The following is a 25,151-nucleotide window of genomic DNA, read 5'->3' as shown; positions in this document are numbered from 1 at the left end:
ATAAAAAGAGTATTTAAAAATATTAAGTCTTTAATATAGAAGATAAACGAGGCGTTTTATCTAATTTCGAAAAACTTTTTTATTAAAAAGATTAAGATTCTTTAAATTTATTAATCTTTTAATAATAATTAAAAAGAACTATAGACTAATAAGAAGAATAGATTTTTAAATTATAACTATATATAATAGAAGTTTATTAACTTTCTATTAAATTAAATCGAAGATTTAATAAATCGCGGATTTAATATTATTTAAGCGTATATAAATATTAATTAAAGATATATAAATATAATTAAAAAAAAAACTATACGCTAATTTAATAATTATCTTTAATTATTAAAAGTCTAAATAAATCTCTATATTAAGAATTAATAAATATATTACTTATTTATAAAGCTTTATATAAATCTTTATTATTAATTTTTTTTTTTTTTTTTTTTTTTTTTTTTTTTTTTTTTTTTTTTTTTTTTTTTTTTTTTTTTTTTTTTTTTTTATTTTTTTTTTTTTTTTTTTTTTTTTTTTTTTTTTTTTTTTTTTTTTTTTTTTTTTTTTTATTATTTTTTTTTAAATTTTTGATTTTTAAAAATTTTTTTTTTTTTTTTTTTTTTTCTTTTCCCCCCTTAAAATCTCCCTTTTTAAGTAATTATTAATAATTAATATTTAAATTATATTAACTAAGTGAGATAAACTTTTTAACGCTTATAATATATTTAAAAAATAATAATAAAAAGTAAAGTTTTTCTAGAAAATATAAAGTAAGTAGTATTTTTATCTTATAAGAGAATTAATATTAAGAAAATTAAAACTCTTAATATAATAAATTATAGTTATCGCGAAGATAAAATAACTTTAATTTAAAAGATAAATAATTTTAAAATTATAAATTAAAGAATAAATTTAAAAATAATAAGTTTTATTTAAATAGTATAAAATATTATAATTATAAAGAAAAATTATATTAATATCTATATTAGATCGAAAAAATAAAAAATATAAATTTTAATAATATATTAATTAATTTAATTAATAATTATAAGCTTTACGTAATTAATTTAATAAAAAAAGAAAAATCTTTATCGAAGACTTTATAATAACAAGGGTAAAAGTAGAAGTAGTATTTATCTTATCGTTAATTTATAAAGATAAAGTATTTTTAAATAATTAAAGCGAGTTATAAATTTCTATCGAGATTTATTTTAATAATAATATAGAGGTAAATATAATAAACTAGCCTTTTATAATTAAATAGAATCTAATTAAAATTAATAATCTCTTATTAAAATCTATATAAATATATAGAAAATTAACTTATTACTATAATATCTACTCGATTATCTATTATCTATAAAATAATTAAAAGATATATTAAACGCTATAAATATATTTTCTATATTATTAATAAGAAAGATCTTTTAATAATTTTAAATCTTTTAATTTTAATTAATAAGTAAATTAAGATAAATATAAAAGATTAAATCTAATATTTTAACGTTAAAAAGTAATTACTAAAGATTCTAGTATTTTAATAATTTATAAATATCTTAAAAGAATATAAGATTATTTATATATTAGTTATAATTAAAATAATAATTAAAAATAAGAAATATAAAATTAATATAATTAAAATATAAAATATTTATATAAATAGCGTAGAGATTATTTTTAAATTTTTTAATAAGTTAAAAAAATATAAAGATATATTCTTATTAAAAGAAGTAAGTTAATTATTATTATATAAAAATCGCAATTATATTATTAAAACTACGACGAAGCTATTATTTAATTTACTATATAATTTATTTAATATAAAATTAGTAATATTAAGAATCTATTTTAATAAAGCTTTAGCGAAGAGTTAAATTAGATACTCTATAAGTTTAATAGAAATTTTAATTCTATTTATTTTAAAAAAGAATAAAGATTTATATTTATATATTAATTATTATAAACTAAATAAGATAATTATTAAAAATTAATATTTCTTATTCTTAATTAGCGAGACGCTTAACCGCCTAAATAATTTTAAATAATATATTAAATTTAATTTAAATAATATTTATTATTATATATAAATTTATAAAGACGATAAATAAAAGATAGCGTTTTATATATATTACGAGTATTTTAAATATCTAGTAATATTATTTAACTTAATTAACGTCTTAATAATCTTTTAAACTTATATTAATAAGACTTTAATTAAACTAGTTAACTAATTTTATATAATATATTTAAATAATATTCTTATTTATTTTAATATAAAGAAGAAGTATTTAGATTATATAAAGTAAATATTTAATTAACTTAAATAATATAGTCTTTATATAAATTTAAAAAATATAAGTTTTTTATTATCGAAGTAAAATTTCTTAACTTTATAATATTTACTATTAATATTATTATAAATAAATATAAAATAGTTATAATTTAAGAGTAGTTAAAATTAAAAGACTATTATAATATATAAGCTTTTCTAAAGTTTATAAATTTCTATTAAAGATTTATTTATTATTATTCTTAAATTATAAACTTTTTAATAAGACTTTTTAAAAAGAAGCGAAAAAGATATTAAGTTAAGATTATTTCTATAACTTAAGATTATAGAGTATATATTTAAGAAGTTAAAAGACGTCTTTATAATTATATCTCTTCTAAAATATTTTAATCTTTAACTTCTAATTCGAATTAAAATTAATATCTTATTATTCGCTATAGCGAGTATATTAATTTAACTATATATAAATAAATAATAATATTTAATCGCTTTTTATTCGAGAAAGATAATTAATATAAAGTATAATTATAAAATATATAATTAAAAACTTCTCGCGATTATTATAATATTTAAATATTAATATTACTATTTAAAAATAACTTTTTATTCTATTAAGATTTTTATTAATTATAATAATTTAAAGTATTTTATAAAATAATTAATATTAAATAATAGATAAGCTCGCTAAATAATAAAACTCTTCTTATATAATTTTTTAGATTTATATAAACTAAATAAGATAAACTTTAATAATATATTTTTAAGACGTTTTAATTATAAAGACGAAAATAAATTAATTAATAAGCTTCTTTTTTATATTATAATAAAAATTAACTAAAATTAAAAGTCTTTTAAATTTTATTTTAGCTATTATTAAGATAGCTTATAAAAATTATAAAAATTATATATATAAAAAATATAATTTTAATAGTAAATTTCTTATTATATTAAATAATTTAAGTATAGATAAAAGTTTCTTAGATATTAGTTTTTAAAAAAAGTATTTATAAAAAAGATAATATTTAAGAATTTAATAATTATTATAATATAAGAAACTTACTTAAATATAATATATTCTTTAAAATTTAAAGAATTTTAATCTTTAATAAAAGAAAGCTTAAGTAAGATATTTATTTAATATATTCGTAATATAATTAATAAGCGACTTAACTCTATTACTAAAACTATTAATTATAAATAACTCGTTTTATATTTAATTATTAAAGTATTAATAATTAGTAAAACGATATATAATATAAATAATAAGTCTATTTATAAATTTATAAAAATACTTTAATAAGAGAATACTTTTATTAAATAGTATAAAGCTAATAAAATAGTAAGTAAGCGAATATAAAGCGTTAATAATTAAATTTAAAATAGTTAGAAGTTATTAAGATATAATAATAAATTATATATCTCTAAAAAAGACTTAATTCGAGAAGAGCTATTAAAATACTATTATAATAATTTTATAACTAGATATTTTAATATTAATAAGATATTTAAATTAATAAATAGAAAATATTATTAAAATAATATTCGCGTAGATATTAAGAAGTATATTAATATATATAATATCTATTAGCGTATAAAGATAAAACGCTATTATCTCTATAATAAATTAGATATACTTTCTTTATTAATAAGATTATAAAAGAAAATTATAATAGACTTTATTATAAATCTTTCTTCTAATAAATATAAAAAGTATATTTATAACTCGATTCTTATAATAATTAATTGATATATTAAAATATTAAGATATATATTTATTAATAAGATAATTAATATTATATAACTAGAAGAGTTATTTATAAAGAAAATTATTCTTCGATATAAAGTATTAGAAGATATTATTATAAATTAAGAATTTATCTTTATAAATATATTTTAATTAGAAGTTTATTATTAATTATAAATAAAATATAAATTAAGTATTATCTTTTATTTATAAATTAATAAATAGATAAAGCGATAAAATTAGATTTTAAAATATTATTTAAAAGTATATTATTTAAAGCGATAAGACGATTAAATAGAGCTTCTATTAATTATAAAATTTATATATTATTAAAGCGAGTATAAAATAATTAATTATAGTCTATTCTTCGCTATATATAAATATTAATTAAAACTTAAATTAGTTATTAAGAATAGCGCTATTAAGAGAGAAATATCTATAGCGAAAGAATATATTAAAGAAATCGATATAATTTAATAAGAGCTTATAAGATATTAATAAAGCGTATAAAAAACGTAATCGAAGTTTTATAATAAGAATTATAAATTATAAAGATTTAATCGCGATAATCTTATTATACTTTCTATAAAGAATTTAAAATAAAAGAGATTAAGTAAAAAGCTTTCTAATAAACTAATTAATTTATTTTATATTTAGAAATATATTAAAATATAAGCGTATCGACTATAACTATCGCCTATCTATTAAATTTACTCTATTTTCTATATATTATTATTAAAACTATATAAATAAAGATTAAAAGATTTAGATATCTCTAAGTATTATATTCTATTTCTAAACTAATAAAAGATAATAAAGAGTATTTAATAAAATTTATATATAAAAAGTATATAAGAAAGAATAAGATAAAATATCTTATTTAATAAAAAGATTATTTTAAGAAGTATAATAAATAGCTTAATAAAGAAGTTATAGAGAATATATAAAATCTAATTAATAAGTTTAGTAAGTAAAGCTTACGAATATAAAACGCGTAAGATATAAATATTGAAAAAGGGCTTAAAGATGAATAATTTTAAAAAATATTTAAAGATAAAGAATCTAGCTATAGAGAGTTAAATCTTAAATATTATAATAAAAAATAATATTAAAAAAACTAATAAAAAGTATTAATATCTAAAGATAATAAAGAAAAGACTATATTATTAGATATAATAGATATTATAGTATTAAATATATATACGTAAAATAGCGGGCTAGTTAAATCTCTTAAAGACTCTTATTAAAGATTATTATTATCGATGTTATTATTATCGAGATTATCTTCTTAAATCGCCCTTATATAATAAATCTTATCTTATTATTCATCTTATTATTATTATTATTCTTCCTCTTTCTTCTCTTCTTTTTTATTCTTCTCTTTCTCTTTATCTTTACTATTATTTATCTTACTTTTATTATTTCTACTCTTAAAATTTAAATTTAACTTAAAACGCGAAGAAGATATATTTATTAAAAAAAGATTAATTTAAAAGTATAATTAGTATAGATATAAAGAATAAGAAATAAATATAAAAAGTATAAGTATATCTAGTAAATCGTATAACGTTATATATACTTATTAGAATACTTAGAATCTTTTAAAAAGTCTTTACTTTATTAAGCGAGATCGCTTCGCTATTTAACTTCTTCTTTATTTTTAAATAATTTTTAATATATTAAATAATTATTAAAATTATATTAAAGTATTTATAAATAGTCTTAAGTCGCGTAATAGATATAAAATTAAGAGTATCGAGAATAAGAAGATAATAAATAATATAAGTATATTATAAGCGAATATGAATTATAGTATTAGCGTCGATAATAATATATTTATTTATTAAAATCTTTTAAGAAAATTAGTAGACGCTATAGATATATCTATTACGCGTTATTTATATAAAAACTTATTATAATATAATTATCTCGAAAGATAAGCGTAATAATAATACTTAGTAATTATATTTTTATTATTATCGAATATAATATTATATAAACGAGTAATATATTAAAAAGCTTATCGCGTATAGTAATAATAGATATTCTTATTTAGTATTAATAAGAGGTTTAGACGCTATAAAGAGAGAGATGTATTATAAATTATAATTATTAACGTATAAGAAATATATATATAATTATAAGATCTTTAAAAGACTTATAATAATAGCTATATTCTCGATATAATATATTAATTAAATATATATTTATTAAATATATATTTATTATAGAGAAACGTAGATTATTAAGAGTAATAAAGAAGTATTAATAAAATAAAAGACTTTTTAGAGAAAAAGTAAATATTATTATAGTTATATATTAATTATATACGTTATATATCTAAATTATAATATTAGTTATTACTCTATATATTATTATAATTATATTTAATCTATAAGAGTATATCTAATATTATCTATCGACGTTATATACTTTTATTATATATTTATAATATATTATATTTATACTATACTATTATAAGAAACTCTTTTTCTTCTTTTTCTATAAGATTTAAAGAATTTTAATAAATCTTTTAATAATAAGAAAATATTCTTTTTATACTTAAATTCGAGAATAAATGTTTAAAGAGAGAAAGTAATTATTAGAAAAGGGGCTTATAAGTCTTAAGTAAGAGGATTTTAGATTACTTAATTTACGTATATTTAATATACGCTTAGCGGAGTCTTAGCGAATAAGCTTAAATAAGTAATTTCTCTAAGTTTTCTTTATTTTTTTAAGAATTAGTTTTACTACTAAATCGATATATGAATATATCTATCTTTCTAATTTTATATTACTATATAACTCTAAGACTCTTTAAGTCTAATATAAATATATATTAGCGATTTTTTAATATTAAAAATATAATAGATTATCGACTAGCTAGTTAGTTATTAGAGACTTAATAATATATATAATAACTCTATATTATAGTATAAAGAGAATACTATCTATATAGAATTATTATAAGTATAAGCTTTATAATAAGATAGAAAGATTAAAAGATCTTAATACGCTAAAGCTTAATTAGACTATAATATAAGTAAATAAGATTATAAGATTATTAAAATCGTAATATTATCTTCTCCTTTAATTCGAAGCTTCGATAACGACTACTATATAGTAGATATCGATCTTATAGAAAGTATATCTAGACGTATACGAAGTAATATTCTTAGATATATTAACTTAGTATTTTATTATAAGATTAAAATCTTCTTATAAGTTAATATAGCTACTATAAATTAGTAGCGCTAATAAAGAAGACTATTTTAAAGATTTTTTAAATAATAAATAAAGGCTAATAACCTCGAGATAGTAATAATAAAAGTCTACTATTAGATTCGAATATTCTACTATATTTATAAATAATTATTAAAATAAATTTTTCTTAATCTCGAAATCTCTATATCTAATTTTATATATTAGATATTCTCTCTTATTAATTAGAAAATTATTTTTTTATTTATCTAGTTTAAATTAAACTATTTCTTTAATATTATAGATTTTATTTTCTTTATTAATATTAATAGATAATAATAAAGATTTAATTTATCTTAATAGTAAGTTATTATTATTAAGATATAATAGTTATAAATAAAAGATAAAATAAATATTATTTATAAAAATTAAGAGTTTTAACTTATAAGCGAAATTATTTAAAGCTTTAATAATTTTAAATAATTTAAAATTTTTATAATTTAATAATTTATTAAGGCGTATAATTTTAATATTTCTTTTATTAAATATAATTATATCTTTAACTTTAAATTCTAATATTAAAAGTTAATAATAATTAGCTTACTTCTTCTATAAAGCTTATAATTATTTAAATTAACTTTTTAGATAATTTCTTATAATATTTATCTTTTTAATAAATTTATTAGCTAATTTAATATCTCTCTTTACTCTTTAATTAGCGAATTAATTTTAAAAGATAAAGAATTCTATTTTTAAGTAGAGAATATATTCTTTAATAAGAAGAAATAATAATATATTTAATAAGGCGTTCTTATCGAAGTTAGTTTCGAACTCTACTATTAATAATAAATTTATTTAATTATCTTAATTATAATTAATATAAACTCTAAAATATTACTTTAAAATAGCGTTAGCGTTCTTTATTTATTTATTAATTTTAAGATAAAATATAATAAAGAGTTTAAATTTAGTTTTAATTCTTTTATATAGTCTTCTTTAGAAATATATTATAAATTAAATATCTTAATCGAAGATAATAATAAATAAATATTCTTTCTCTCGCTATATAAATTCGATAAAGATCTAAATTATTACCTTTACTTCTAAGAAGTTTAAAAAAACGAATTTCTTCTTCTTATTAAGTCTATTTATAATTATTATAATATATTAATAAAAATATTTATATCTAAGATAAATAGATAATAATATAATAAAGTTAATAAAAATATCTTATTAATATTATTTAGAAATAAAAAGAAATTTAAATAAATCTTATTTACTCTTTTTATAAGTTTTAAATCTTTTATAAATATAATAGCTCTTAATATAGCGGGTAATAAAATTTATTATTCTTAATTAATAGTAAAGTTTATTTACTTTATTATAGATTAATAATCTATTAATATAATCTTTAAATAAAGAGTTATAAATATCTCTAATAATTTTAATTTATAATTTAAGAATATTTAATATATATAATCTATTATTAATATATAATAATCTATTATAAAGATAATAATTATCTAATTTTAATTTAAGATTATTCTTAATTATTTTAAATAATAACTTTCTCTATTTAGATATCTTTAATTAAATAATTTTTTAAGCGATATTATTATAATTATAAGTATTTTTTATTTAATATAATAACTTAGAAGTATTAATAATAGAGACTTCTCTTAATTCTTCTATAAACTTCTCTTAAGAAGTCTCTATCGAGATCTTTAATAGTAATTCTTTATTAGACTTCTTATTATTAATATTATTTTATTTATTAAATTTATATAATATTATAATTAGAGAGATAATACTTTCTTTTATATTATTTAAAAGTATAATAATAAAATATATAATATTCTTAATATCTTCGTTAAGATTATTATTTTTAAAAATTATATAATATTAATAATAAGTATAATTATTATTCTTATTTTTAGATAAATCTTTTACTTATTAAATAAGATTATTAGATTTAATATTTTATTTCTCTAGATAATAAATAATATAAAAATTAAATTTAAAAAGAAACTTCATCTATCTTACTTAGTAAGAGTTAAATTATTTAAAAAATATAAAATATTATAAATTCTTATAATTTAAAATAATTTTAATAAGATTCTCGATAGAGATATTAGTTAGCTTAGAATATTATTTTTTAAAAACTTATATTATAACTATAAGTTTCTTATTATAAATATTATAATTATACTCTATAGAAGATATCTTTTTAAAGAGAAATATTATAAATCTAAATATTTTATTTTTATCTTCTTATAATAGAATAATAATAATTATAAAATTAGACGCGTTTATTTCTAATTAAGTCTTTTTATTTAAGTCGAAATAAATAAGTATAGAGATAGTAGTAAAAGCTTTCTTAAGTATTTTAAAAGCGAGTTATTTAGAATATTCTTAAGTCTATAAATAGATAAAGTCTTTCTTCTATTAAATATAAATAAGATTTATTAAAAATATAACGATTTTAGAATATCTTATAATAAACTTTTAATAGAAATTAGCGAATTTTAGAAATATTTATATATCTTTAATATATCTAGATTTTTTCTATTAAGTAATAATCTTAATTTTCTTTATATTTATTTCTACTTCTTCTATTATAATAATTAATTTTAGATATTTAACTCTAATAATATAAAAGTTATATTTATTAATATTAAGATAGAAATTAACTTATCGAAGTTTCTTTAATATCTTTTCTATATATTAAATATATTTATTTTTAATATTATTATAGATAAGAATATCGTCTAAATAAATAATATAGAATATATTTAAATATTCGCGTAAAATATTATTAATAAATATTTAAAAAGTAATAAAGATATTATATAACTTAAAAGATATTATTATATATTCGAATAAACTATATCGAATAAGAAATATAATTTTTTTTTATAACTCTTTTTTATTCTAATTTCGTTAAAAGCGACTATAATATCGAATTTATTATATATTCTTATAGCGTATAATTTAATAAAAGTCTCTTTAATTAATAAGAGAATATTTTAATTAAAAATAATAAGTATATTAAAGACTCTATAGTTTATATATAATTTAAATTCTCTATTAAGTTTCTTTATAATTAGAATAAATATTATATAGAGAGAAGTACTTAATCTAATATAGTCTTTTCTTAATATCTTATTAATATATTTCTTTATAATTAATATCTAATCTCTAAAGAGTTTATAAGCTCTTTTTAATAATAAAATAACTTTTTTTTTAAGATATATTTTATAATTAATAAAGCGATAAGAGGGAAGTTTATTAATTTTAATAGGATTTTAAATATCTAATTCTTTATAATATATTATAAAAATTTATTTTTATAACTATTTTATAATTAAAGATTTCTTTTTTAACTTATAAAAGAATTTCTTATAATCTTTTATTATAATAACGATAATATTAATAATAAACTTTACTTTCTTATTAATAAAATTAATAAAATTATTTAAAATCTTAAAATTATATAATAATAATTTAATTTTCTAATTTTTTAATTATCTTAATAAAGATATAGATAAAAATCTTTATTATATTCTTTTTTTTAAATATAATCTTTACTATATAATTTAAATTCTTTTTTAAAAATTTATTATTACTTTAAATAATAATAAATTTATTATATAATAAATAGTTAAATATATAATAATCTAAATTAAATATAATAATTCTAAATTTAAAGAATATATAAGAGTTATATTATTCTAGTTATAATATTTTTAAAATAATATTAAATTATTTTAATAAGATAATTAAGTATTAAAGTTCTTCTATATAATCTTTTAAAATAAGTTTTATTAAGATTATATATATAATATTAAAAATAAAAATAGATTTATTATTAATTAATTATAATTTATAAAATTATATTAATATTATTTTAAATAACTTATTTATTTTAATAAAAGATATATTTATAAAGCTTAATATTAAAGCTTTAATATTTAAGAGATAATTAATCTTAATCTATTTTATTAATATAATAATTTTTCTATAAAAATCTAATTAGTATTTATTTTATAAAGAGATTTTAATAATAATAATATACGCGAATAGAGAGATAAAAGCGAGTATTCTTTCTATTTCTAACTCTTTAATTTTTATATATAAGACTTTTAAATCTCTAGCGACGACTTAATTAAAAATTTTTAATTTTTTAATTCTTATAATAATTCGATAAGAATATTCTTCTTTATATTAACGACTTTTAGAATTATATTAACTTATTCTTTTATTAATAAATCTATATTTTTATATAAAGTATTATTATCGCTAGAACGATATTCAATTTTTAAATATTTAAAATATCTATCTTCTTTTTAAATTCTATTTATTAATAATTTAAAATACTTATATTTTTATATATAGAAATTTTTGATAATAATATTATTATTTCTTTTAGTAAAGAAAAAATTACGCTAATTATTTAAGAGAATAAAGTTTTTATAACTATTATTAATTTTATTAATCTCTTTCTTACTCTTTAAATCTAATATATTATTAATAATCTAAAGATTTATATTTAATACTTATAGAAAAATAATTAATTCTTAAAAAGTATTAAAAGATTATTTTAAAATTCGATATTTTAGATATATAAAGATTAATCGTTTTAGATTAAATATCTTATAAATATTAGTAAATTTTAAGAGAGTAATAGCTATAGAGAATTATACGTAGAAATTCTTAAACGATTTCTTCTTATCTATTACTTTTATATTAAATTTAAAATTAAATATCTTAATATTTAATTTAATAATCTTATTATATATTTCAAATATATTATTTAATTTATTAATTATTTCTTAAATAATTTAATATAAATCTAAGATATCTTTATTTACTCTTATTTTAATAATATTATATATAGTAAACTTATAATAATCTTATATATAATCGATTTTTTTAAATTTAATAGAAAAGATTATAACGCTTTATTTAAATTTCGCTTTAAGATATTAACGCTAGCTATTTTACTTATTTCGATAATTAATATTATAAAAATTTAAGATATTAAGATATTATTTATTTAATTCTATATTCTCTACGCGATTTATAATAGAGATATAATATAAGTTTTGATAAATACTATTAATAAAAATACTCGACTAATAAGATATAATCTTTATATTTTTTTTATCGAAGTTTTTTAAATTAGCTAATATATAAGATTATTACTTCTTTAACTATTACTCTTTAAATTTTAAATCTTATTTAAATTTCTTATTTTCTTTAATTAGTTTTATAATATTAATATAATATCTATTATATAAACCTCGAAGTCTATTATTAATTTCTCGCTTATAAAATAATTAATTATTATTATTATTTAATTAAGTAGTAATTATTAATATCTTTATCTTAACTTAAGCGATATTCTAATTAAATTCTTTATTTTATTATTAAAATATCTTAATATTACGACTAGTAATTTAAAAGCTTTCTATTAAAGTCTTTAATTTATTATATTAAGTATTAGAAGTTTTAATAGCGCTTTTTATAAAATTCTATAAATTAGTAATAAAGATAAAGATTATAATTAACTCTTCTTCGATAATATTTATAAATTATATTTTAATATAATTTAAATTAAATTTAATAATATATCTTTTAAAGATAAAACGCTTTCTTTTATATTATATAAATAATTTAACTTTAAAGATATTTAAAACTTTCTTATCGAAGTTCTTAAGTTCTTTTAAATAATAATATATTTATAATTTATCTATAATAGTTTAACTTTAAATATTATCTAGATTTAAAATTAAGAGGTTTATAGCTAATATTAAGTTAATAAGAGTATAAAGAAGATTTAATCTAAGATTTATTTCTTTTAATATATTAAAGATTTTTTTTTTTTTAGATTCTTATTTAATCTAATTAGATTAGTCTCTATATAAGTAAAAGACTTTTTTTTTAAATAATTTTTTAAGTAATAAGCTCCTTTAGCTATAACTATTAACTTTTCCATATAAATGAAGAAAAGACTCGCTAATTTTTTATTCTCTTAATAAATATTAAGAAGTAGATCTAAAGAAATATTAGAGATACAATACTACACGATATTAGGGAATTTATCTAGAAGGAATATAAGAGATAATACTTAAATTAAGTTCGTAATTTAGTCGTTAAATCTTATAACGTAGAACGCTAGTTAGCTAAAGCGGTTATAAGAGATACGTAATCGATAGCCAGCTTTAATAATTATCTTATTATACTCTAGTCGTAGTAAGAACGTTATATAATCGATCTAGAACGTATAAAAGGCTTACGAGATAGGGTGGTAGAGAAAATTCCTCTAAAAGCCATAAAGGAGATTACTTAATCTATTATCTATGCTATTATATTATAATAATATTAAAATATAAAGTAAAGGCTACGAAAAACGAAAGAGCTTTCTACTCTAGATAAGACTCGCTTTAGCGATAAGATAAGTAATTAGAGAAGTAGTAATTAATAGTATATTAAGTCTAAAGAATAGTATATACGAAAAGTTAATAAGATCAAAAGAAGAGTTTATCCTCGTCGACGTTATAAGGCCGAAAGCCTAAGCGAATTAAACCCGAAGATAGCAACTCTCGTATTAAGCTAAAGACATTTCTTACTAAAATATAATACTATAATTATAAGCAGCTAGAGTATTATAAGAATTCGCCTAAATATTTAAACTATATTACGGGTAACGAAGCACGTAATCATAGATTAAGTAAGGGAAAAGATAAAGTCTAATACTTATCGCTATAGTATTAAACACGTTATTAATTAAGCGATAATCTCGCTCTCTATTATTAAGAGGCGAAATTACTATACTAAATAAAAAGCGTAAGAGTAACTACTCTAGTAGATATCGGTAACAAGAAAATCTTTATATCGTAATCTTTTATTAAAGAGACGTAGATTCCTAAACCTAAACACGCGTTAATAATAATACGTGCCATCGACGGTTATTAAATACCCTCGTATAGAAAGCATAATCTAATCTTTGGCCTCGCGGACAGTCGAGGAAAAAAAGCAAGAGCAAACCTTAAAGGCGTATGCTGTGGACATACAGAGGATACGATCTTATTCTTAGTTTCCCTTAAATCTATAATATCGATCCGAATATTTATTAGCGCGAGTAGTTCTAAACCTATCGCGATTTTCCTATAAGCGATAAGATGTAAGTAGATATCGCAATAGTGGATATAAAGCAGTTTACGTTATTGGCCAATATAGCAATTACGCATGATCTAAGATAAGCGTTTATCGCACTCCTATATTAGATTCTATTTAAAAGTAATAAGAATAACTACGATAAAGCTATACGGTATAATATCACGTAGCTAGACGACTCTAGCGTATTTAAATAACTTAAAGATTTATTAGAAGTCTTTTTAGAAGAGCTATCTAATAGTCTTAACACGTATAATTAAATCGAATACTCTATTAATCTATAATCTGGGAAGTTATTTAGAAATAATTTAATTTATAATATATTATATAACGAACTCGCAGCGATTAAGGATTATTTAAATACTACGCTTAAGAGAAAGTAGATTTAATTTTTAATTAGTTAGATTAACTCGCTAGTACTATTTATTAAGAAATTAGATAGCTTATTATAATTATATATCGATTATTAAAAGCTTAACGAGATAACTATTAAGAATAATTACCTATTACCACTACTCTTAAAGACTTTAAAAAGATTCGTATATACGAAGTACTTTACTAAGATTAATATTCGTAATATATATTATCGAATATAAGTGCGAAAGAAAGATAAGTAGAAAATCGCCTTTCGAACTCGCTACGACTAGTTTAAGTATTAAATAATATCTTTTAACCTCGTAAATACCTTTATAATCTTTTAAGCTTATATAAATAAAGTACTTAAACTATATATTAATATCTTCTATATAATATACTTAAATAATATACTAATCTATTTCGAAATAGAAGAGTTATATTAAGAGTATATACGTAAAGTACTACGCGTACTATTAAAGTATCGACTCTATACGAAGTTATCGAAATATACTTTTAATCGCAATAAGGTTATCTTTCTAAGATTCTTAATAAATTAGCGTAATATTTAAATAGAGTTATCGCGTATTAAGGCTATTACTAAGTAGCTAGAATTAGAGTCTACTAAGAATATCTTAATCTTTCTAAAATTCGTAAACTTCTATCGACGATTCGTATAAGGCTTTTCGTAGATAACTATATTTTTAATAAATCTAATCTAAGAAGTAAAGAAAGACGAGATTAGACTACTCTTCGTATTTAATAAGAAAGTATATAAGGCTTTTAAGATACTTAAGCGAGTATTTATTATCGTATTTATACTAAAATACTATAATTAAAAAGTATCGCTTATTATAGAGATTAATACTTTTAATATAGATATAGATAGTATACTTAATTAACTAAGCGAGGATAGATAATAGCACTCTATTACTTTTTCTAGCTATAAATTTAAAGGCGTTAAGTCTCGCTAAAATATATATAATAAGAAGCTCTATACGATTATACTAGACTTTAAGAATTAAAGATATTACTTATAAGATAGTAAGTATCTTATTTATATAATCTTAGATTATAATAACTTATATTATTTTATAATAATAAAAGAGCTTAATACGAAGTAGATTCGCTAGACTAAGAAATTAGCTATATTTAACTTTATAATTAAATATCGTAAAAGAAAACTTAATTCTATAAATATATCGTTAAGAAAGTTTAATATTATTAAATCGAATAATAGCGAGAATAATAATAATAATTTTCTTTCTATCTTACGAAATAAGCTTCGTAATTAGAAATATTAATCTAATCTATAAAAATATAATAGTATATTTACTATAGTTAAACTTATAGCGTTAATAAAGTAATTAAATAATATTATTATCGTAGATATCTAAGTTACTAACTTAGATAAGAGAGTACTCGATAAACGAATACGTATTCTAGATACTACGATATCGTCTCGACTTCTAATTTATTAGATTTTAGAGTCGAAGAGATTTTATTTAAAGCTATGGAAATTAATAATAGTATAGCTACTTAAATTATAACGTAAGAATACTTTCGTTATAAATAAGAAGTAGTATTAAAGATACGCTACTAAATAGAATAAGCTTTCGAAATAGAGAGTTAATAAGGATAAACTACTACGTCGTAGCCTCGCAGTCTATATTTCTAACGATTCTACTATAAAGAAAGAGATTCTTTATATAAATTATAATAACTCTAATATTAAATACTTCGCTTATAAGCGTATTAAGAAGAATATTAGATTTAAATACTATTAGATAAATATAATAAGCGATATAATAGAGTATATTCGCACTTACCTCGATTATTAAAGAGTATAAATTTATTATTATAAGTCGTATAGCGAGCTAGCGTCGATCCTCTTAAATAGCGTAGATTTATTTTATACTATAATACTAAATTTCATTACGAATCTATTATCTATAAGAGATCTATATATTAATAAGATTTATAATATTATCTTAATCTTAATAGATAAGCTAATTAAGTATATAATATATATAGCGATTATTAAGAATCTAAAGGCTAATAGTCTTATTAATATCTTATAATAGAAATTTATATTACTACGCGATATAATACGTAACTTAATTTTAAATCGAGGCTCTCTATTTATAAGTAAGTTCTAGATAACGCTATATTAACATTTAAGTGCGAAGCGTAAACTAAGTATTATATTTTATTCTTAAATCGATAATTAGACTAAGAGATAAAATTAGATATTAAAATACTATCTATAGATATATTATAACTATAAGTAAAATAACTAATCTAAAATCTTATTAATAACTATATTTATATATAATAATAGCGTATATATAAGTATTAATAAGACTCCGTAAGATCTACTAATAAGATATATAGTAGACTTAGAAAATACTTCTAAGAATAGAATCTTAAGGGGGGAAGTATCGCTTATTATAGAGCGAGTAGAATAATTATAAGAGATAAGATCGTATCTAAAAGAATTATAAGAGCGAGCGTTAAAGTAGTAAGTAAAGTATTATAATAGTAATTATAGGGCTATAACCTTTAAAAAAAGAGATAAAGTACTATTATAAAGCTTAAATATACGTACTTTACAATTAAAGAAGAAACTTAATTATAGATAGCTTAGGCCTTTTAAAGTGCTAGAGAAAATAAATACGTAGACTTATAAGCTAGACCTCCCCGCTAGATATAAAAGAATTTATTCTATATTTCATATATCGCTATTAAAGCTGTAGTACTCGCGTAATAATAATTCGAAGTCGTAAGTAGTCTTAATTAATAAAGAAGAAGAGTAAGAGGTTAATAAGATACTAGATAAAAGAGTTTATAAGGGCGAGACTAAGTATCTTATTAACTAAAAAGACTTCTTATCTTATAAAGCTTCGTAGAAATTAATAAAGTATCTCGAAAATATTAAAGACGTAATTAAGAACTTCGAGTAAGTAAAGAAGTTATATAAATTAGTATTTAAGATAAAGCTAAAGATATAATTATTAAGAGAGATTAAGAAGTAAGAAAGATCGCGAAAGTAATAGTAGTATAAGAGCTCTAAAGGGCGAATAAGTTATAGCTAAAAGGCCTAGCGAAAATAGCTAAAATGCCCGTAGGCCGATTTTAAGGCGCTAAAACGCTATATATAGTAAGAAAAATAGCTATTAGAGCTATATATAAAACTATCATTATCTAGTATTAGTCTATCTATTATCTTATATTAGAAAGTAATTATTTATCTAGAAGATTTATTAGATGATAAAAGATCTAGTAGAGAGAGTAGTAAGAGGAGTAGTTAAAGAAGGGGCGAGGATAGCGATATTACGCCGAAGTTTCTTAGCGCGATAAGCCGCTATATATGTTAGCTACGCACTCTAGTATATATTAAATCGAATTTATATTAATTTAGCGGCGAAGGATAATATAAATATTCTCGCTAATACGGGTTATAGCGAAGATATTAATCTAATAAATAGAGATCGAGTCTATTATATATATATAACCCCCGCGAGAATATCGCCTATATTTACGCTAACGCGAGCCAGTAGAAAACGCGATATAAATCGTATAAGGATTATATGCGAAAGTATATATATAATAATAATAGAAGAGGTCTAGTATACGTTAGCGTAACCTCTTAGTTATTTAATATCTCTTTTACTTATAATTAATATTTGAATAAATAAGAGGAGTAGCGATAGAAGTAGCGATAAGAGTAGCGATAAAAGTAGCGATAAGAGAGGCTAATAGCCTTCTTAGCTAAGCACGTCTTTAAAATAAATATAAATATCTATTAGTAATAGCGCGAGGAGGAGAGATTACGACGGCTAAGAGCACTTAATAACCCGTAGGGCTATAAGAGCGAAGGTTTAGTATTACTATTAATATATTAATATACTTCTTATACTATTTACGAAGTATCGTAAAGTATTCTTTAAGATACTTATTATATATAAAGTTAATCTAAATAACTATAATCTTATTTAACTATTATCTTAATCGATATATATACTATACTATTACGATAATACGTAGCTCGCTATCGCGATATTATAATAAGAATAAATAAAGATAAGATAGTAGATATAAAGAAGAATTAGATACTTACTTATAATAGCGTCGACGTTAATATTATTACTAAGAAGAATAAAAGTTAGATTAAAAGTAAGTCTTTTATACTTACTAGCGCGACTTTTAACGATTATTATAATAGAATTACTACGATTATAAAGTAATAATATAATAATAGCGTATAATAATAGTAATAATAGTATATCGTAATAGGATAGTACTACGCCTATATTCTATTAATTAAAATAATAATATATATAGCGATACTATCGCGATTTAGTATATAAATATAATAATATATTTAAGAAGACCTTAGAGTATATAGTACGAATACGCTATTATAGTATACGTTAGTTTAGACTACGTTTAAGCTAATAATAGATAGCGTAGATAATACTAGTAAGTTCGTATATATTTAATTATAAGACGTAATAATAATAAGATTTAGAGGCTAAACTTTCTAAGAGGAAATATAATTATAAGAGTAAAAGTACTTAAAGCGAACTAATAGGCTCGCTTATATCGCTTACTAGGCTATAAGCTACGTAGCTAAGGCGAGTATTTAATATACTTAATAAAGTCTTAAATACTTACGAGTTCCCTTTCCTCTTCTTCTTTCTTTAGTTATTAGTTTATCTAGTAACTAATTCTATCTATTCTATTAACTACGTATCTAGCTTTTTTATTTTAAAATTTCTTTTTATTTTTTTTAAAAAAAACTTTTTTACCTTTTAAAAAAATTATTAAATTTAATTTTTAGAAATTTAATTATAAAAATTATAATATTTTTTTTATAATTAATTTAAAGATTTAATTTATTTTATAGTTAATTAAATTATTAAATATATAAAATTACGTTATTATTTAATAAAAGAATTATAAAGAAATCGTCTAGATAGTAAAGTATTACTTTTTATAGAAGAATCGCGATTAAGATTTAAATAAAGATCTTTATAAAGAGATTAAATAGAAATAATAATATATATAATTTAAATAGTAGATATTATTCTTTTTAATAGCGTTTATCGTAATTAAAACTAAGTAGTTATTAATTCGATATAATAATAAATATATATCTAAAAGCGTCTTTAAGATTTCTTTTAACGAATTAAACTCTTAAATCTTTCTATAATAATACTATTACTACGTTATTATATATAATATATTTTAATACGCTTTACTTTATCTAAATATTATTATTAATTAAGTAGTTATATAGAAATAAGAGATTATAAATTTATCTTTAATCTTTATTATATTTCGATATTAAATCGAGTAATAAATAGACGTAATAGAGCTTATTCTAAAGATTAATCTCGATTAGGCGATATTATTAAAACTATTTTTAAAGATTTATTAATAGTATTTAAGATACTTAATATATTAATAGATAATTTTAATTACGATAAGTTAGAATATAATCTCGAAAATTTATCTTAGCGCTTTTTCGAAGAATAGTTAAAATAATCTTAATAAATATTAGATTTAAGTAATCGTTTAATTATTTAAACTAATTATTAATTATTAATAATCTTTAATAAGATAAATTCGAGTTTAATAGATCGTATAGCGCGTATAGAAATCTCTTAGATATATATTACAGCGACTAAGGTATTTATAAATATCTTAAAAGTTATTTTATCTTAATAATATAATTACTTAGTAATAAATAATTAAAACTATTTATAGCTAGATTTAGAGTTTTAAGATATTTATTTATTAAATAATTTTATTAATAGATTATATAGATATATAAATAGATATAGCGCTCGCGAAAATAGCTACCTCTATTAAAATTCTTATAAATTTCACTTTCTTTAATAATAATAGGCTTATTAAAACTAGGCGTAGCGGTATTTAACTTATTATTATCTATATAAGTTCTTTTAAATATAAGAAGATCTCTATAGCTCTAATTATTCGCTTTTTATACTTTAGAATTATTTTAATTATTCTAAATATATATAATAATAAAGACGAGATAATAAATAAGAATAAAGTTAAATCTATAAATAATAGATAATTATAGTAAGCGAATAGTATATATATATAGAATCTTATTTAAGTCTTTCTTTACGCTAACGTATATAAAGCGATTAACGATTATCGAGTATATATAAAAGTAATATATTATATAATTATAGTTATTAATATTCTTATTCTTTTTAATTAGAGTAATATATATATAGGCTAACTTAGCGAAATTTTTAATCTTAAAAATCTTAAAGAAGATTTATTTAAAGTACTTAATATTTATACTTCGAAATCTTTTAATAATATTAAGAAAGAGCTTTTTACCTTTCATATAACGAAAGAAAACTCCTCTTCTTTCTTCTTAATTCGATTTAAAGTTAAATAAATTTAAATTCGATATATTTAAGTAATAATAATAATAATTATAACTATAACGACGATAATAGCGATATAACTTATAAATCTTATTCTTATAAGAATAGCGATTATTTCGCTTCTCTTAGATCTTAAATAGCTAGGCTATTAATTTTTAAAGATCTACTTTAATAATAAGTAAAGGCGTTTTATTTATCTAATTCGAGCTTATAATACTCGATAATATATCGTATATAAGAATATTCTCGCGAGGAGAAGGTATTTTAATCTTAATAGCCTTAAAAGTCTTTTTAATCTTAAAAGTTTTAAAAATCTTATTAATAGCGTTAAAGATCTTTTTAATAATTTTAAAATAAAGATGAGGATAATATATTTAATCGCTTTTTTAAATCTAATAATAAAAAACTGATGCAAGGCTCAGCTCCATCAAGTCTACCGATGACAGACTACTACTCTAGCTCGACTGAACCCAATTCCGCCGCTTCATTCCAACATTCCCTCCCTCCCTCCCTCCCCTCCCACCGTTCCGCTTGTCGCCCCTCAATCATCACTTATCTTCAACCCCCCCACCGCCGCTGACATCCCCCCGCCACCCTCGCTCTCACTCGTGCGTTTCTCCTCCCTCTCCGGGTCTGGGTATTTCTCGAACACGTTCCTGCAGTCCTCCACCATGGTCTTGTAGAACCCGAGCTCTTTCCGAATCGCGCCGAGGTAGCGGTCGAGGTCCTCGATTTGGATCTTCAGTCGGGTCTGTGGGGGTGGGTGTGAGTTGGATGGGTGGCGGTGGTGCGGACGCGGTGGGTTGGGGAAGGGGAGGGGGGGGGAGGGGTTGCTTACGATGGTGTGTTTCAGTTCGGATATTTCGGCGGACGTGTCTTGTCTGTGTTCCATCTTGTCGCTTGGCTTCACGTTGGGTCTGGTAGGCCGGGTTACGGGGACTGCGATGGATGACTTTCTTGAGGTTTTTTTTAAAAAAGGGTGTGCGTGTCAACGGACTTTGCTGTGCGGAGCTGAGAAACGGGGAGGCTCGAACGCTCTTTCATATTGCCTCGTCAAACGTTTGGTGGTGTTTGACCTCGCTGGCAGGGTCTCGTCAGCGAAAAGGCATGGTGACGTGGCGAGGTCGATCTGGAATGCTGAGATCGTGCGTTGGCGCAAACCTGTGGCTTTTGGCATGGAAATTATCAAGCGGATGGAACTCAAATCCAGTGGCCATCGATCCGGCGGCCGAGTTTGATGGGGGGGATCATAGGGTCTCGTTTCGTAGTCGGGATTGTTCAAGCAAACGGACGGTTCCGCCGCAAGTACCGTTGTCCTTTGCTCACCGGGTTTACGTCGTTGTTTGGAGACGGGGCTGTTTGGACATGATTGAATCGGACCGGCTTCGCGTGAACGCTCGATCTGCTGTTGCGGGTTTGCTACGACCCGGACATTGGCCTCGGGTTTGTTTTTGAGGAAATTGCGTGGCCTCGGGAAGGCGAGCTGCTTCTTTTGATGACTGCGTGGGTTTCGAGGATTTGATAGGATCATGGTATTTGGGCGTGTCTGACGAGGTTTGGAGTTGAGTGCGAAGGGCGCTGTTGGAGAAAGGGGAAAAAGCAGAGGGATTGGAATCGTCGGTGAGGTTTTGGAAGTAATTATATATTAATCCGGTCAGGGGCTTGAGTAATATGCGTTAGTACATCCGAAGATGCCAAGTGCTTGGTGAGTGGGCTGTCAAGGTAGATCGGAAGTCCATCTGGGGGATTGATCCCCAAGCTAAGCCGGGAGGGTGCTCGAGGGTGGACGATTCGTGGGGTACGAGGACTGGAAAGGAGATGAGGACTTCCAAGGAAGAGTGTAGGCTAATACATGGGACTCGGGCGGGGAGTATCGAGATATGGCGTTCATGAAGGAGGGATGTGAATTGTGCAAGCTGGGAAGAGCGGCTCCGGAAGCAGCGTTTGTGAAATCCCTGACCTCGAACGTTATCCCCGCTCAGCAGGAAAGCTTTATATACAGCAAGCTTTATCGGGCCATCAAGATGCCCTAGTAGGCTCCGTGAAAATAGGTCCGTTACTCCTCCATTACCTCCACCGTTCCGGTCGTCCCGGGCTCCTCGATCAACATTTGCCGTTGATGCAGATCCTCTCATCCGCATCCGCCCCCATTTTTGGAGGGCCATCGTCGATGCTTACTAATTCGCTCAGTTCGCTCACCTCGCTCAGTTGGCGGCTGACCAACGATCTGATGGCATCTGTTACACCGTAAGCTCATGGTTTAAAGATAAACTTGAAGAAGCCGTACCTAAATGTAAAGGGAGGGTGAAGGCTGGAGCCGCGAGGAGGAGGATAGTGTAGACGATTGTGGTGGTACGCATTTTGGTAGGCTTGGCAGAATTCTGGCTGGCGGGAATGGTAGAGGTTTGAGACGTGGCGATTTGCGTGCGCCAGGAGTGGATTGGGCGGCAATGGTAGACTGTGTTAGCATGGGCAGATGTGCGGGTATATATGTTTGAGGAGGAATTGATCTCCTACTAATAATAATAGACTTTTGATATCAGGCTTGCCGAGATTCGAAGGGAGCCGGAAATGTTCGTCAAACTCGTCCAAAATTTGGGGGTGGAGGCAGCCGTGATTGTGCACTGTTTCTCGGTCGATGTTCTTCTGCTGTACGGAGTATGGTTGGAGATGATGGGCCGCCTTGTTTCACGTATGGGGCGCGGACAAGGTGGTTGGGAAGAAATGCTCTGTTTTGTTGCGACTAGTAAATGCAGAGCGGGAATTGGTGAATTGTTGAAACGGGTTGTGCCTTGCATGAAATCTCCTAGCCTCTTTTTTGTTTTTCACAAACGCAGCATATGGTCAAAGAGTTCTTGAGCTGGTATTCGCGCACCAATTAAAAAAGCTCGATAGGTCAGATATCCCCGAATGAACGTGCCGCGGACCTCCTACGAAGCCGAGATCATGCGGGTGACCTTGAAACTCCGCACGACACCGATAGTGGACTTCACGACGTCAAGTCTCCCTCTCTACGAGCGAGAGCATGAACAATGATGTTGTCACTGAAATCATTGAACAGCGTATTCCAGAACGCATTTCCTGCTTTATCAAGCTTCCAGGCCCCAGATCGCTTTTCTGAAGACCCTGCCCACCTTGAAGGTTGCCCATAAGGTAGACATTGAGCGGAAACCCTGCATTCCGTACCAAGGTGATGGTGGAGCAACGAAGCTGGTGAGATATAAGGGCAAATTCCACGCCGCGCACCGCCGTAAGAACGGAACAAGTGAAAAGGGGGTCACTCGCGATTGATTTCCTGCACATCTCAGCCTGCAGGATATTTGCAGGATGTTTGCAGGCTGTTTGACGGCGATTTATCTGGAGGATGCTTTGGGTAAGAGAACTCACAAGACCTTGAGTGGGTAAAGTGGCGCTGAGGTAGCGTCATTCCGGCGCGTTTGCTTGGAGCGCTTGTCGCCTATAATATTTAGCGTCTAAGATAGCGCCATCTTCACGTTTCACCAAAGTACAGTAGGTACCGTTCACCAATTCCAGCCTCCTTCCAAACCTTCTACGGCGTTTCAAAATTGAGCGATCAAGTCTCCTAAAAACGGCGCGGGGGCCGAAAATGGATCCTATGGCGGGTCCAAGATGGCATCACCCGTCAACTTTCAAGCTCAGATGACGCTCAGCCTCCAATCAAATCCGCTCTGATGTTGAAACGAACCTCGACGTGAGCTACCCTAAGTCAAAATGGCTCCTTCGACTTCCAACCAACCGGAAGATTACATTTACATCCTTAGGTAACGTTGGGTAACTTGATGGTTAGTGGCACGGTGGCACCTTCGAAGTGTTAGCCAGATATGCCGGTGTGACGGGTTCTCGCATTGGTCAGGTTTCACCTTCGTTTCTTGCGTTGTATCTCGGACGATTGCGTAGCTAAATTTGGAAGAATTTGTTCGCCGTTGCACGAGCGCCGTGGAACCAC

At 22.6% G+C, this 25,151-nt stretch overlaps 3 protein-coding genes across 3 annotated transcripts; all 3 read right to left on the bottom strand.

Moving 5' to 3' along the window:
• Window positions 1-21,725: 21,725 nt before the first annotated feature.
• Window positions 21,726-22,076, bottom strand: HO173_011105 (uncharacterized protein; the record flags this gene model as incomplete). The annotated part of the gene is made up of 2 exons (XM_037312987.1): window positions 21,726-21,935; window positions 22,023-22,076. 2 exons carry the CDS (start codon window positions 22,074-22,076, stop codon window positions 21,726-21,728), a joined length of 264 nt encoding a protein of 87 aa, XP_037160036.1.
• Window positions 22,077-22,172: 96 nt separating this feature from the next.
• HO173_011104 (uncharacterized protein) lies at window positions 22,173-22,715 on the bottom strand (the record flags this gene model as incomplete). Its single annotated transcript, XM_037312986.1, has 1 exon — window positions 22,173-22,715. The coding sequence occupies one exon, from the start codon at window positions 22,713-22,715 to the stop codon at window positions 22,173-22,175; it is 543 nt and encodes a 180-aa protein (XP_037160035.1).
• Window positions 22,716-23,287: 572 nt separating this feature from the next.
• HO173_011103 (uncharacterized protein) lies at window positions 23,288-23,544 on the bottom strand (the record flags this gene model as incomplete). The annotated part of the gene is made up of 2 exons (XM_037312985.1): window positions 23,288-23,421; window positions 23,472-23,544. The coding sequence occupies 2 exons, from the start codon at window positions 23,542-23,544 to the stop codon at window positions 23,288-23,290; spliced, it is 207 nt and encodes a 68-aa protein (XP_037160034.1).
• Window positions 23,545-25,151: the final 1,607 nt, after the last annotated feature.

The sequence above is a fragment of the Letharia columbiana genome (genome assembly GCF_014066305.1).
Source record: "Letharia columbiana isolate WasteWater2 chromosome Unknown Sc0000057_s0, whole genome shotgun sequence".
NCBI classification, from domain to species: domain Eukaryota; kingdom Fungi; phylum Ascomycota; class Lecanoromycetes; order Lecanorales; family Parmeliaceae; genus Letharia; species Letharia columbiana.
Note: the sequence above shows the minus strand (reverse complement) of the source record. Positions and strands in the feature narration are given on the sequence as shown.